At 62.7% G+C, this 14,425-nt stretch overlaps 1 protein-coding gene across 1 annotated transcript; it reads left to right on the top strand.

The window, feature by feature from the left end:
* Positions 1 to 3: 3 nt before the first annotated feature.
* On the top strand, positions 4 to 14,420 carry LOC127042147 (active breakpoint cluster region-related protein; the record flags this gene model as incomplete). Its single annotated transcript, XM_050935770.1, has 13 exons — positions 4 to 126; positions 2,160 to 2,267; positions 3,990 to 4,050; positions 6,915 to 6,967; positions 9,347 to 9,487; positions 10,225 to 10,346; positions 10,673 to 10,838; positions 11,167 to 11,289; positions 11,670 to 11,745; positions 12,004 to 12,108; positions 13,332 to 13,406; positions 13,711 to 13,808; positions 14,205 to 14,420. Coding segments are annotated over 13 exons (1,467 nt in total), but the record flags the coding sequence as incomplete, so codon positions are not given.
* Positions 14,421 to 14,425: the final 5 nt, after the last annotated feature.

Genomic DNA, 14,425 nt, shown 5'->3' with positions numbered 1-14,425 from the left:
ATCGAGACCATCTTCTACAAGATCCAGGACATCTACGAGATCCACAAGGAGTTCTACGACAGCCTCTGCCCCAAGGTGCAGCAGTGGGACAGCAAGGTCACCCTGGGGCACCTCTTCCAGAAACTGGTAAGCTTGGCTCCCCTGCAGGTGGCTGGGCAGGACTGGGATCTGGGGCATGGGCAGGGCTTGTCTTCTGGCTCCTCGCCCACTTCTTACAGGAGTGGCTCCCACAGAGACGCTGCCCGGAGAAGGGAGGGATTGAGCTGAGTCCAGGGTGTTCTTCCCAGGTGCAAGCCTCGGCAGAGCTCTGTGTGGGGCAGCCCTGGGGTGGGATGGCAGGGGGTGGCCCAGGGGGCTGCAGGCCTCATGCAGTGTGCAGTCTCCCCTCCTGCTCACTGTTCCCTGGTGCCGGGAGCCGAATGGGGCTGTGGGCTCTGGCTGGGCTGTCCCAGGACACTTTGGAAGAACAGGGAGCAGGCTTTAGGAGTCTCTGAAGCAGGAGCAGGTGGCTGCAAACCTCTCTGGATGGGGGTCTGGGCCCCGCTGAGCCAGGTGGCTGTTGCAATAGCTCACCCCAGGTTGGGCCATGCGCAGGCTGCAGTCGCTGCTCCGATCCCAAGTGGGCTTGCACCCTGGGTGTGCTTGGCCAGCAGCCCCTCCGAGTGATGCTGATGGAGACTGCGGGGCTGAGGACTTGGGACACTTTCCTTCTGGTCTGTTTCCTTCCAGCACCCTGGGGATGGGCAAATCCTCCTGGGCTTGGAGATGAGCAGGCCTGGGTTATGGCAATCCAGGCTCCTTGTGGCTCCACCCCTTGTTTGGCACTGCACGTTGACCATGCCCAGAGAACAACAGGTCTCCTTGGCTCCCTCAGGGGGTGGAGTGGGCACTGTACCCTCTCCTGTCACACACAACCTCAGTCAGGAGCTGGTGGGGGTCCCAGGTCAGTGGAGTTTGGAGTTACCAGCGCTGCTGTGTTGGTTACACTGGCAGCAGGGGAATACTTCCCTCTTCGGAGCTGGTGGTGCAGGCTCTCGGCAGACTCAGGCAGGTGTCACTGTGTCAGTTACATGGGGCTCACAGGTCTTGACTGCAAAGGTCTAGGAACTGATTTCCCTGTGCTTGCTGAGAGGCCTGGCTTCCGGAGCTGGGGCCTGGGAAGCTGTGCCTTAATCTGCTCTGACTGGCTGCTGCTAGGTAGCTGGCACGGCTGTGTGGTGGGAGGGCTTCCGGGCCCTGGCACAGGGGGAAGGCCGTGCAGAGGCTCCTGGGAAGCAGCCGTAGCTCAGGGGCTGATTGCTCCAGGTTCTCCTGTTTGCTCTGTAGGTTAACGCAGCAGCGAGTGCCTGTTCTCGGGCTGGCTGCATGTTAACAGCGCTGGCTGGCTGGCGCGCTGGGGGTTGGTTCATTAGTGGCTGTGCTAAGGAAGCTCCCTTCTACCTGGGCCCCCTGTACCAGCTGCTGCGAGGAGGGGCTGGGAGAGTATCCCTGTGCCGGGGAGGCTGGGGGCCGTGCTTGGCAGCCGGTGGCATGTCTGTGGGCAGTGGGGATGACTCTCACCCTGCTGCTGCCCAAGTCCATCTGCTGTGCTCCAAACCAGGCCTGAGGCCTGCCCCACTGTACTCCCCAGGCCTCCAATTCTGCCCCTGTCTGGTTCCTGGTCCCTGGCAATCAGCTCTTGCCCAACACTGCCTGGGCACCTTGTCCCAGGTCCCTGTGCCCACAGCAGGGGCTGGTGAGCATGAGTGTCTCCTGCAGGCTCCTCTGGGGGCCCCGGGGGTCAGTGACCTCCCCAAAGCAGCCAGGCTTGAGACGGGGTGGCTGCGCCTAGGGAGGGGTAGCTGGGCACATATGGAGCCTGCTGCTACTGCCCACCCCAGCTGGTCCTATTAGAGCACCCGGCTGTGCGCCCCTTCTCCCCGCCCAGGGCAGCGGGCTGGGTGTCGGAGCCAGGAGGAGCTCAGCCGCCCCAGCTGGGCAGGTGTGTGAGAGGGGCCGGGTGGCTCCAGCGGAGCGTCCTGCCCAGTTATCCAGCGCTGCCTGCTCAGGTTGCTGTGGAAACTGATGAAGACAAAGTTCAAAGGAGACAGCCCCATCCCAGGCGCGTCCTGCCAGATCTTGTGGGTAATCCCCCTCTCCCCTCCTCCGCTCGCCCCCAGGCCAGCCAGCTCGGCGTGTATAAAGCCTTCTTGGATAACTACAAGGTGGCGCGGGAGACCGCGGAGAAATGCAGCCAGAGCAACAACCAGTTCCAGAAGATCTCGGAGGTGAGCGGGGCGGTGCTGGGCTCCCCGGCCCTGGGGGACATTGCTGGAAGCCTCTGGTGCAGCGCCCGGCCGCGCTTGCTGGGTGGCGGCGTGGTGCAGGGCTCGTGCGGCACCGAATGGATCCCAGAGGCCCCACTGTGCCGGCTGGTGTGGGGAGCGGCCCGGGCATGGGAGTGCAGCTCTGGCTGCTGATCCCGCTGCACTAGTGCTCGGGCTCCGTGGTCCGGTGTGAGCAGAGCAAGGGGCAAGGATGGAGCATGTGCCCTGCAGGTAGGATGACCACGTGTCCCGATTTTATAGGGACAGTCCCGAAATTTGGGGCTTTGTCTTATATAGGCGCCTATTACCCCTCAAGCCCAGCCCGATTTTTCACACTTGCTGTTTGGTCACCTACTTGCAGGCTCTGGGCAGAGAGCTCAGTGGGGGTCAGGTGAGCCCTTCCCCTGCCCACTGGCTGGGATGTCGGGGGTTGGGGAGCTCAGTGGCATGAGACGCCCACTGTGGGAGGCTGGGAGGCAACAGCCTGCGGGCACTCGGGCAGCTGTCCCTGGAGAGCAGCTCCCTGGGCCAATGCCAGCTTGTGTCCCAGGTGGGCTCCAGGCCGCACACGGCAACATCTGGGCCCTCTGGGCATTCTCGGGGCATAGCAACAGGCCTGAGCCACTCAGCCTGGGCTTTGGGGTTGGGGGCTTCCTCCTTCTGGAGCCTGCAGCCCCTCAGAGCTCGGAATGGGGGACGAGCCCTCCCTTGTCTGGGCCGCCCCTGCGCTGTGCTGGGGCCATCCGTGGAGGAGCTGGGCTGGCTCCAATGTCTGTTCCCAGTGCAGATGCACTCCGGCTGGGGGTGGAGTGGTGGGAGCCCACGGGAAATGGCCTTTCCCATTGCCGGGCTTCACTGAGACGTGTCTCAAACCCCTTTGGTTCTTGCAGACCTGGCCCCCTGCACCCCAAGCCTGGCTCAGTCGCGTAAGCGACCTGCCTGCTCCCCGCAGCACTTGCGGGTGGATGTGGTGCCCCCTCCGTGTCGCATGCTGTCAGTGCCATGTGCGAATGGCAGACCCTGGCGGTGTCTCTACCTGCCGAGACCCAGCTCCCTGTGCTGGCGCAGGGATGTTTCCTACAGTGTCAAGGCCATAGGACTCAGGTCTCGGCAGATAGATCAAGGCCCTCCAGCTCCTGGTTCGGAGGTGTGATTCCCAGTGTGGAACTGGATTTGAACCCTGAACTCCTTGTGCACGGGGCAGGACGGGGGTACTGGGCTGCTGCAGTGCATTCTGGGGGAGTCTTTCATCATGTCCTCTGGCACTCACCGTCTCCCCCTGGGGTGCATCGTGTGTGTACTTGGGGTGCAGCGGGACCCCATGCAGGGTGGGGAGCAGCCCTGCTCCCGCTCTCCCCCCTCTGCCGAGAATGAGCCCCTCTGCCTTGGCCTTCCCTGGAGCTGCAGCGGCGCTGGGGGCCTGGCTGACCTGGGCCAGTGCTGGCTACCACTTGGGGGATCTGGCTCTGTTGTAGCATCCAGCAGCACGAGGCTGGAGTGAGAGGTGCCCCGAGGGCAGCTCCAGCCTGCATGCCTGAGCCCCAGGTGGTTGGCAGGCGGTTCCATTGTGCCCCAGAGCAGAGGCAGCTGCACCAGGCACCTACCCAGAACCCCGGCCGTGCAAGTCCCCATCCTCCCAGGCTGCTGCTCCAAACCTCTAACGAACCTCTCTCCTGTGGGCAGGAGCTGAAAGTGAAGGGCCCCAAGGACTCCAAGGAGAACCACACCTCGGTCACCATGGAAGGTACGTGCATGCGTTATGGGGAGGGGGCTCTCCGCCTTTGTCTGCGGCCCTGAGCGCATGCATTATTGATCCGCTCCCGCGTGAGAGCGGAAAGCCCTTTGTGTGCCCGTGCGCGGCGCCGATGCTCCCCTTGTTAGGATGCTAGCATCGTCTGGCAGCCCCCCGCCCCCTCCCCCGCTTCGCTGAGGGGTTGATGCCGGGCTGAGCTGCCGAGGGAAGGCAGGGAGCCGGTCACAATGGCTGTGCGGATACGGAGCTGCCATGGAGATCCTCCTCATTGTCCGGCTCTGCTGTAACTGCACCTACGGTGAGTCAGGGTGTGGGGCAGGGCTGCTGGGGGCAACGTGATGCCGAAGGGGAATTTGGCCTGGCTTCTGCAGGGTCCCGCCCACCTTGGACAGACAGGCAGCCTGGTCGGGGGTGTTCTTGGCGCATGTCACCCCTGGGAGCGGTGCTGCCGGGCCTGGGGGTCTGTGCTAGGGGGTTTCTCCCTCTGGCGCCACGCTCTGCAGCCTGAAGTTGGTAGTTTCTTTGTTCTGGGCAGTGAAGGGCCGCGTTGATTGTGCTCTGCCATGCAGCCTTGTTCCTGGGAGCGGCAGCAGCCAGGGGAGGATGGGGGTGTCGGGGAGAAGCCAGAACCCCTCGATCAAGCATGTGGAATTATCACCGAGCCCGATGGGCTGGCGAGGCAGAGGGAAGGAGTTGGGGAGGGTCCCATGGTGCCCTGGCACAGGGAGGTGGGTCTATGCCAGGCTGGGCAGATCTCGTTGATTTTTTTGGGGCAGGTCCCATTGTCTTGGCTCGGGCTGTCCCAGGCAGCATGTGCTCATGAAACGCTCGCTGAACGTCTGAGCTAGTGCTGGCAGGGGGTGCTCAGAGTCCGGGGGGGGGCGTGGTACATGTCCCACTCCCCCGGCGCCTGCTCCTGCCTGGCTTGGTGCTCTTTTCCTTTGGAGATGGACACAGTACACACCCCTCCCTGATCACCCCCAATGGAGGGGCTGCCTCACAGTGACAACAGGCGGGTCCGTTGTTGCTGCGGAAGGCTGGGAGGGGAGCAGCTGGGCCAGCGGGGGCTTTAATGTGCCGGCCTTGGGCTCGGCATGTTGTGAGTCCAGGAGAGACAAGCCGCTCGCCCCCAGCTCTTGGGCCTCATTTCCCCCGGCCAGTGGGTGCTGGGGGGGGGAGGGAGGGGGCGCCTTGCTGGGTCTGTGCATTACATCCTCCCCACATCCCACCATGCTTGGGCTTCCTGCTGCTGGGGGCTGGGGAGGGGCACAGCTGCCTGGGAGAGCCAGCACCTCATCACACCTCCCTCTGCAGCGGTCACGCTCACCCGGCATGGAGCAGGCATGTGCTGGCCCAGACCTGAGCCCCCCCAGCCCTGATGGCTGGTCAGGTGTCCAAGTCCTAGTGCCTCAGGAAAGGGGAGCAGGTTTCCTTCTCCTTGGACAGGTCCAAGCGTGTTCTCCACGTGCTTTGGGCTGGGGGAAGTGGCTTGAAGGGAAGGGAGAATGCAGTTGCATCTGCTCAGGGTATAAATAGACTGGGGAGTCATGCAAGTCACCTGCCGGGCTGTGCTGGGGAGGGATTTGTGGGAGTTGTGTGTGCACATCCAGGGCCCTCACATGGTGTGGGGAAGATCAGGCTCTTGGGAGGCTCTCCAGTGAACGCTGAGCCTCAAAGGGGTGTGCAGGTTGCAGGGGCAGGTCCCCTCCTCCCCCTTAGGGGTTGGGTCCGGCTTGAGCCTCTTTGTAAGTCGGGAGCAGCAGCTGCCTGCACCGTTCCATTGTCTGGAATCGTGTGAGGTCCCAGTGCTACCAGCCACGGCCTGGCTCATGGGACTGGAGCCTGTGGCCAGTGCACAGAGCTCTCCCTGTTCCCACAAGCCAGCATGCCAGTGGGAACTCTGCCAGGTCGGTCAGTTCCCCCCCTGGTTCCAGTGGGTCTCGGGGAGAGGGAACTGGAGTGGCTGGTGGGGGAGCTCCGGGGCCAGGGTGGTAACCGAAAGGACCTGGAACTCCCGGAGATGGTGTGGGTTTGGGGCCATGGAGCACCCGGGGCCTGGGTAGTTTCTCAGCTCCAGCACGACTCTTGTAAAAAAGGCCAAGGTTCCCCGGCTGAGTTTGGCAGCCGGACTCCACGTCCAAGGCTTGCTCCGTGCTTGGGACGTGGCTGGCAGGGCTCCGTGGGTTTGGGGGAGGTGGAGACAAGATCTGAAAAAGGGGAACCTGACACGGCTGTGCCACTGGCCGAGGGGGAGAAGTGAGAACGGGAAGCAGGCTGGGCTCTCTCAGTGCCTAGCCCTGGTGGTGGCGTTCCCTGGTAATACAGGCGAAGCCAGCATAGGTACCCTCTCAGTTCCTTGCTGCAGCCCCCTGGCGCGGGGTGGAGTGACACAGCAGGGGCTACAGGCTCAGCACTGAGGAGCGCTGGCAGATCAGTGTGCGGGGAGCTCACGGTCCTGGGCTGAGCTGTGTCTGATTCAAGCTTCCCACAGATCCCAGGCCCTGCACCATGGTCCCAGCTGGTGGCACCGGGAATTCCCACCTGCCAGGGAATCAAAACTGTGCTGGGCACAGAGCACCGCCCAGTCCCTGGGACCCACGTGGAGACTCACACGGCCGGGTGTGAACCTGTCTGGGTGTGTGCTGCAGCCAGTGGCTTGCTCTGTGCAGACACGCGTGGCCGTCTGAGCAAGGCACCAGGGTGGACTGTGACTGGCTGGGCTGGGGGCTTGGCAGGGCTTGGAGACCCCATGTGTGGATGGGGAGGGGGATGCCTTGCTCAGCTGTCCAGCGAGGGGCTGGGTTGGGGCTGAGCCAGGGACAGCACCTTTCTGACGCTGGCACCTCTCCCCACAGCGCTGCTGTACAAGCCCATCGACCGGGTGACGCGGAGCACCCTGGTACTGCATGTGAGTATGGCTCCCGCTCACCCCCTGCCTACACTCTGTCACTGCCACTTCCTGCCAGCCCCACCCACTGGGGTCCTGGCATGGGGGCCATGCCCTGGCAGTGGCAGGGGAACACACTCCAAGGCCCCCTCTTTGAACTGCCCCAGTTCTCAGGTGGGCACCTGTGCCAGGCTGTGCTCGCATCTTGCTTCCTCCGCTGCCCCCATTCCTTCCCTCTGTCCCTGCTGGGAGCACTGTCACGGAGTCCCCGGGCAATGCTCTGGAACTGCTCCCCACAAAGCCAGTCAGGACTCTGGGGAGCCTCCTCTCCCTCGGAGCAGACTGTCTTCAGGGCAAGAAGCTCACCCGGCTTCACCTCCTGGGTCTCTCCTTGGAGCATTCAGCATGTGCCCCTCCATGCGCTTCCCACAGCGAGTCCGCACAGGCGGGGTCCTGGGGAAGCCACCGGGTCCTGCACCCCCACTTCGCCCTCAGACGTACTCTTAGCCAGCCAGTAAAACAGAGGTTTATTAATCTAAAACAGAGCTTGTAGGTACAGTAACTCCTCACTTAAAGTTATCAGGTTAAGGTTGTTTCGTTGTTATGTTGCTGATCAATTAGGGAACATGCTCGTTTAAAGTTGTGCAGTACTCCCTTCTAAGGTCGTTTGGCAGCCGCCTGCTTTGTCCACTGCTTGCTGGAAGAGCAGCCTGTTGCAGCTGGCTGGTGAAGGCTTGGAACCGAGGGGGGCTGCTGGTCCACCCATCAGCTCTCCGCTCCCGTAAGTTCCCTGTGCAGCAGCCACCCAGCAGGCTATCAATTGTGGGGCAGTTGCAGCTGTCCCTCCCCCCACTGCCATGTGCTGCTCCTGCTCTCTGCCTTGGAGCTGCTCCCGGAGCCTTCTGCTTGCTGTGCAACAGGGAAAGGGGGGGCTAATGTCAGAGTTTCCCCTTCCACCCTGCTCCTACACCCTGCTTACCCCTTCTTCTCCATATAGAGCAGGGATGGGACACAGACAGAGAGAGAGCTTGAGACAACTGCTGCTGTCTCAACTTCCTGATCCTCTTAAAAAGACAGTGCACTTCAGAGTGGGTCAGCTGACGTAAAGGGGCAGTGTGCAACACACACACACACACACACACACACACTGTGTGTCTGTCTCTGTCTGCCATGCTGTCACCCCTCCGCTCGATTCCTGCTGCCTTGTAGAGTGTGAGGCTACATTAACAACAATGTGTTAACCCGAGGGCTCAGCCGAGTGCTAGTTCATCATTTAGCACAGGGGATCACAAGGTTATTACGTGGGGGGGTTGTGAGCTGTCAGCCTCCACCCCAAACCCTGCTTTGCCTCCAGCATTTATAATGGGGAGGTGTCACTCAGAGACTTGCTGTGTGGAAGGGGTCACCAGTACAAAAGTTTGAGAACCACTGATTTAGCAGCAAGGCATTCCCTGGGAAATATCCCACCCTCTGACTTCACCACCTCAACCAAGCTTCACAATCCTCTAAGCTTTGAACAGTATTAAATTGTTTAAAACATATTGTGTGTGTGTGTGTGTGTGTGTGTTTAGTTTTTTGTCTGGTGAAAAATATTTCCCTGGAACCTAACCCTCCTCCCCCCATTTACATTAATTCTTATGGGGAAATTGGATTCGCTTAACATTGTTTCACTTAGTCGCCTTTTTCAGGAACAGAACTGCAGCGTTAAGCGAGGAGTTACTGTACAGAGACCAGAACCCCTCAGCCAGTCCATTCGGGGGGGGGGGCAGTGAGCCAGACCCCCACGTCTGCACTTCATTCCTTGCCCCCAGCCAGCCCCAAACTGAAACTCTCCAGCCTCTCCTCCTCTGGGCTTTGTTCAACCTTTCTCTTTCCAGGAGGTCACCTGATCTCTTTGTCATCCAACCCCTTTAGCTATCTCCTTGCAGGGGAGAAGGGCCACGGCCATTAGTTGCCAGGAGACAGAGTGCCGGCCATATATGTGCACTGGCCCTTTGCTCTGCAACAATCTCACCCCCTAGAGACTTAAGAAATTTATTGGGGAAACTGAGGCACCCACACAGTAGTCAGAGGAAACATTAACAACAGCCCCACTTTGTGACAGACTCTGGCCAAGAATAACCCGTTCCGAGATGGAGGGAGGGGTGGGTGGTCCTTGCACCCTGAGGGTTAGTCCTGTGGAGGAGGGAGCAGGAAGCTGTGGCGGATTAACCCCTTGTGGCCCTGCTCCAAGCTCCTAATGCAGCCCTGTTTGCTGCTGGGTCTCTGGGCAGTGAGCCCTGGCTCGGAGCAGAGCTCAGCTAGGGGCCCGGTGTGGCCCTAGCAGCTAACCCGCTGTGGGGAGTGGGAGGACTCGCTGGCTCTGCCTTGGCTTGCTCACCGGCACCCCCTCTATTCCAGGACCTCCTCAAACACACGCCGGCTGACCACCCCGACTACCCACTGCTGCAGGATGCCCTCCGCATCTCCCAGAACTTCCTGTCCAGCATCAATGAGGACATCGACCCACGGAGGACAGCAGTCACCACTCCGAAGGGGGAGGTGAGGCAGGGCTGCCGGGGTGACCTGCCCCACTCCCAGCAAAGCCGCCCCTTCTGCCCAGCCGCTGGAACAGAGGCCGGCTAGGGGAGATGTGCTCTCCCCCCCATGTGGAGGGGCAGCTGCGCTATGGTACACTGGGCTGTGGGCAGGGGCCCAGTCCCCATGCAGGGCCACCGTCTGGCATCCAGCTGGCATCTCCAATTACTGGGGGAGGGGAGGCTGGGAGGGTTTTGCTAACCCTCCATTTCCTCCCCCCCAGGTGTGGTACAGGAACCCCTCTGGGTCCCATTAAGGTGGTGGCGTGGCTGGGTGGGTTTTTTTCACCAGCTGATGGTATGATCTGTGAGCCTTCCCCCGCACCCCCACCCCACCTAGCCGTGCCCATTGGGGTCCTCAGTGTCTAGAAGTGGGGAGCCTTCCCTGCTGCAGCAATGGGGCTGGTTCCTGGCTTCAGCCTGCCCTGCTGGGGAAACACTGGGCTCTTAGCTGGCTCTTGGGAAGAGACCCTGCAGCTGCAACCCGTATCCAGGGTCTGGGGCTGCTCTTCTTTCTGGTTTGAGCCCAGCCAGAGCCCCTCCTTGGGGCTCCCTCTCTCCAGGCTGGCCAGCTCAGACATGCACTAGACATGAGCAGCTGATGCAGGGCTGCTTCCTCCGGGGAGCTTGGAGGCCTGGCTGCCCCACGTGGGCAGAGGGCCCCGGCCTCCCCCGCTAATGGCTAGCCTTGCTCTCTCCTAGACGCGGCAGTTGGTGAAGGATGGCTTCCTGGTGGAGCTGTCCGAGGGCTCACGGAAGCTGCGCCACGTCTTCCTCTTCACCGACGTCCTCCTCTGCGCCAAACTGAAGAAGACGGCCGTGGGGTAAGGTGGGCGGAGACTGCTGAGGAGGGGGCAGCACCCTCCGAGTGCCAGGGTGGCCCATGCTGCAGGGGTCAGTGCCACATGCTGGGCTGCCTGGAGCAGGGGCCGCGGGGCTGGGCCGAGGGGCTAGTCTGTGCCTGGACATGGGGTGGGTCCTTCCCCCTGCGGGGCGGGGCATGGAGGTGGGAAATCGGTCTGGCGCTGGGTAGACCTGCCTGCAAGGGGCAGAGACGTGCAATCTGCAGGGAGCGGCTGGGTGGCCTGGTGGCTCCGTGCACAGCAAGGTGCGCTGGGGTCGTGGGCTCAACCCGGGCATGTCGCCGCAGGAAGCACCAGCAGTATGACTGCAAGTGGTACGTGCCGCTGGCTGACCTGGTGTTCCCGGCCCCCGAGGAGTCGGAGCCCTGCCCACAGGTGCACACCATCCCGGACCACGAGCTAGAGGACATGAAGATGAAGATCTCAACCATCAAGAGCGAGGTGCAGAAGGAGGTGAGCCGGGGGTGGCGGGTTGGGCTCGCTGGTGTGCGGTGCTAGAGGGCTGTGCCTGTGCCCAGGGAGGGAGCTCTTGTATCTACCTCTGCTCAGGGGCTAGGGGTGAAGCTCCCCCCGCTGAAGGGCCCTGAGCAGTTCCCTAAGCTGAGAGCTAGAACCCCGTGCCCGGGTCAGGGCATGGGCCTGCTCTGCCCCATTGGCACCTCCCTGTCTCCTCCCTTGGCTGGCACTGGGGGAGGCAGAGGGACTCCTATGTGGATTGTGGATCCAGCTCACTGCCTGGGGCGGCTCTGGCTGGCTCCCACCTTCTCGCTTCCCCCTGCAGAAAGCCGGCAAGGGGCAGAGCCGAGCCATCGAGCGCCTCAAGAAGAAGATGTTTGAAAATGAGTTCTGGCTGCTCCTGAACTCCCCCACCATCCCCTTCCGCATCCACAACCGCAACGGGAAGGTAGGGGCCTGCCAGCCGCCCGGCTCACCAAGAGCCACTGCTGGGGTTCGGGGAGGGTGAAGAGCCGGCCTGGCCAGGACCGTGCTCCCTCAGCCGGCCGCTATGGCCGGTTCCTCTGCCCTCCCTCGGTGGGAGTGGGGTGTCCGTGCGGGGCCAGGGCTCTGCCCTTGGGCGTTGAGCGGGGTGATGCACGCTGACCACGCCAGGCAGCATCTCTTGCGCTCCCCTCCGGCTGGCCGAGCTGTTCTGTGCAGGCTGGGATCTCTCCCCGCCGCGGCTGGTCTGGGGATACCTGGTACCTCCTGCGGCACTGGGGGCCTCGGCTTGCTCTGTCAGTCCCAGTCCAGGCAGCTGCCTTGACGCCGTCCCGTCCCTTTCAGAGCTACCTGTTCCTGCTCTCCTCGGACTACGAGCGGTCGGAGTGGAGGGAGGCCATCCAGAAGCTGCAGAAGAAGGGTGAGGCCCTGTGCTGCTGGAGGCCCTGCGGGAGGAGCCTGTCTCTGAGTTCTCCCAGGGGGCGTCCTTGGGGCTCATGCTCACTGCCGTGGAGCTGTTCCTGCCAGGGGTCCAGGCATGCTGTAGCAGCATGGGGCCCCACCGTGCCCATGGCCTTTCCGGGCCGCCCCTCGGAAGGTCCCGGGGCGCCTGCAGCCAGCTGTAGCAAATGGGAACCCCTGGCCGCAGCCGCTCACCACCCCCCCTGTGCTCCCACAGACCTCCAGGCCTTCGTGCTGAGCTCGGTGGAGCTGCAGGTGCTCACGGGGTCCTGCTTCAAGCTGCGCACCGTCCACAACATCCCCGTCACCAGCAACAAGGACGGTGAGTGTCTCCCGCCGGGCCCCGCTCGGGCCTGCACGCTCCAGGGCCGGCTCTGCTCCCTGGCTCCCCCGCGGAGCGTGCCAGAGCACCCGCCATAAATGCCCTATGGGAGGGTGCATGGGGCCAGCTCCTGCCAGTCCTGGTGGTGCCCGTGCTCCCACTCTCTGCCTGGGCTCCTGCCTGCTGGCGTCAGCTCAGCTCCGAGCCAAGATCTGCCAGGTAGGAGGAGAAGTGTCCCCCTCTGTAAGAGCCCAGCTGTGCACTGGGGGGCAGGACTCCTGGGTTCTGTGGCGGGTCCTGCTGGGCCTCGGGGTAAGTCCCTTCCTCCTGGGTGAGGCTGGGCGGCTCGGGGTCTGTAAAGCACCCAGGGCTCTGATGCCAGGGCTGTTAGCTCCTGCAGGGTGTGTCTGAGGCTCAGATGGTTGTGGAGTGTCTGTGCCAGCAGGTGGTGCTGTGAGAGCAAACCAGCTGGCCTGGCTTGGGACAGGCTTGCTGGGCAAACGGGGCTGTGCTGCTCAGAGCCCCATGGCACCATGTGCCCGTCCGGCAGGGAGGGGTGCTAACCTGGGGGGCTCAGGCAGTCGGGCTGGCACAGTGACCCCCCTCCCTTGCACACCGGCTCGAAGAGCCCTGACGGGAGTGTGCGCCCCCAGGATGGGGCGTTGGAATCATGTTGGCCATTCTGTGGGAACCCATCGCTGCACCCCGCCTGGAACCCCCTCACATGGCCGCAGGGGTCTCTGCTGTGCAGTGTGAGTCTCTGGTCTCCTGCTCCCCACGAGAGCACGGGGCGAAGCTGGTCTCTGGTGTCCGTGGCAGAGATCCAGGCACAGGGCAGCTGTCCTGTCTGCAGGTCTCTCGCTGGGTAGGTTTGACTGGTGGTTCTGGGAAGCTAGTTCCAGAGGTGCCCAGTGACTGAACCCTGGGCATCCCGGCTGGGACAGGTGTGGTGGGATGCTGCTTGCTGCAGGGATGGGAGTAGCTTGCATTGCATTATGCTGGCAGCGAACGTGCCCTGGATGCACCCCTCACTCCTGACGTGCAACCCCCTGCTGGGCCATGGGGCTAGGGAGGTGAGTGAAGGCTGAGATGCTGTCCTGGCTGTGCGACTGCAGAGGTGAAAGGCTGGAGCTGGGGCTCCCTGCACCCCAGTGCTGGGCCCAGACCACGGGCCAGCCAGGGCTGTGAGCCCTAACGTACCCTTGTGCTTCTCTCTGCTGCAGATGACGAATCCCCGGGACTCTATGGCTTCCTGCATGTGATCGTCCACTCTGCCAAGGGATTCAAACAATCTGCCAGTGAGTGCCAGCTCTGTGCTGCTGGGTCTTGGCTGTGAGCGGGACCTAGCCCCGACCCTGGGGCCCTGCTGTGCCCACCCAGGGGTGCAGAGGGCCGCTGGAGAGGGGAGAGACCCCTCCTGCTGGGGGTGGGGGGTGAGTTGCCTGCTATCCCTGCTTTCATGAGGGATCTGTCCCGACAGATGGGCACCCCCAGGCTATCGGGCCCTTGCTGGGGAAGGGCTGCGGGCTGGGGACTCTGCCCAGAGTCCATGTGAACTGGACATGAATCCCTAGAGCCCCCTGACTCGTCTCCTCTCCCCAGACCTCTACTGCACACTGGAAGTGGACTCCTTCGGGTACTTTGTCAGCAAAGCAAAGACCAGGGTTTTCCGGGACACAACAGAGCCCCAGTGGAACGAGGTGAGTTCGCTGCGAGGGGACTGAGAGGATCGTGCTAGAGCCAGGGAACAGACAGCATCCCCCACCCCTGTTCCAGCCCTAGGCTGCCACCCCCTGCTCCGCTGGTGCCCCTCAATCCAGACCCATAGCCCTGCCCCCGCTAGTTGAGTCCCGGGCTTCCCTCTCCTCCCGCAGGCTGTTCCTCCCCTTCCTGCTATTCTAGCTCTGGGTCCCTGACACGCGGCCCCTGGTCTCTCCTGAACCCAGGGCCCGGCTGGTGCTGCATGAGGCTGAAGCACTGTGCGCTCAGACACGTGGGTGCAGAGCCCAGGCACTAGTGCCCGCCCCCTGCTGGGCACAGCTCAGGGCTGTTCTGCCCCTGGCGTGGGCTCAGCCGCCATCCCTCTGGCTCCCCAGGAGTTCGAGATCGAGCTGGAGGGCTCGCAGTCGCTACGCATCCTGTGCTACGAGAAGTGCTACGACAAGACCAAGCTCAACAAGGACAACAACGAGATTGTGGATAAGATCATGGGCAAGGGGCAGGTCCAGGTAAGGCTGCGGGGGGCTTCGAGGGGGCTGGCCTGCCTGTGTTCCCCTGGCCTGGGGCTGGCCTGCCCGTGCCAGAGCAGCTCTCATGG

This window comes from Gopherus flavomarginatus, unplaced genomic scaffold, assembly GCF_025201925.1.
Source record: "Gopherus flavomarginatus isolate rGopFla2 unplaced genomic scaffold, rGopFla2.mat.asm mat_scaffold_3084_arrow_ctg1, whole genome shotgun sequence".
Lineage (NCBI taxonomy): Eukaryota > Metazoa > Chordata > Testudines > Testudinidae > Gopherus > Gopherus flavomarginatus.
This window is presented reverse-complemented; position numbering and strand designations above follow the sequence as displayed.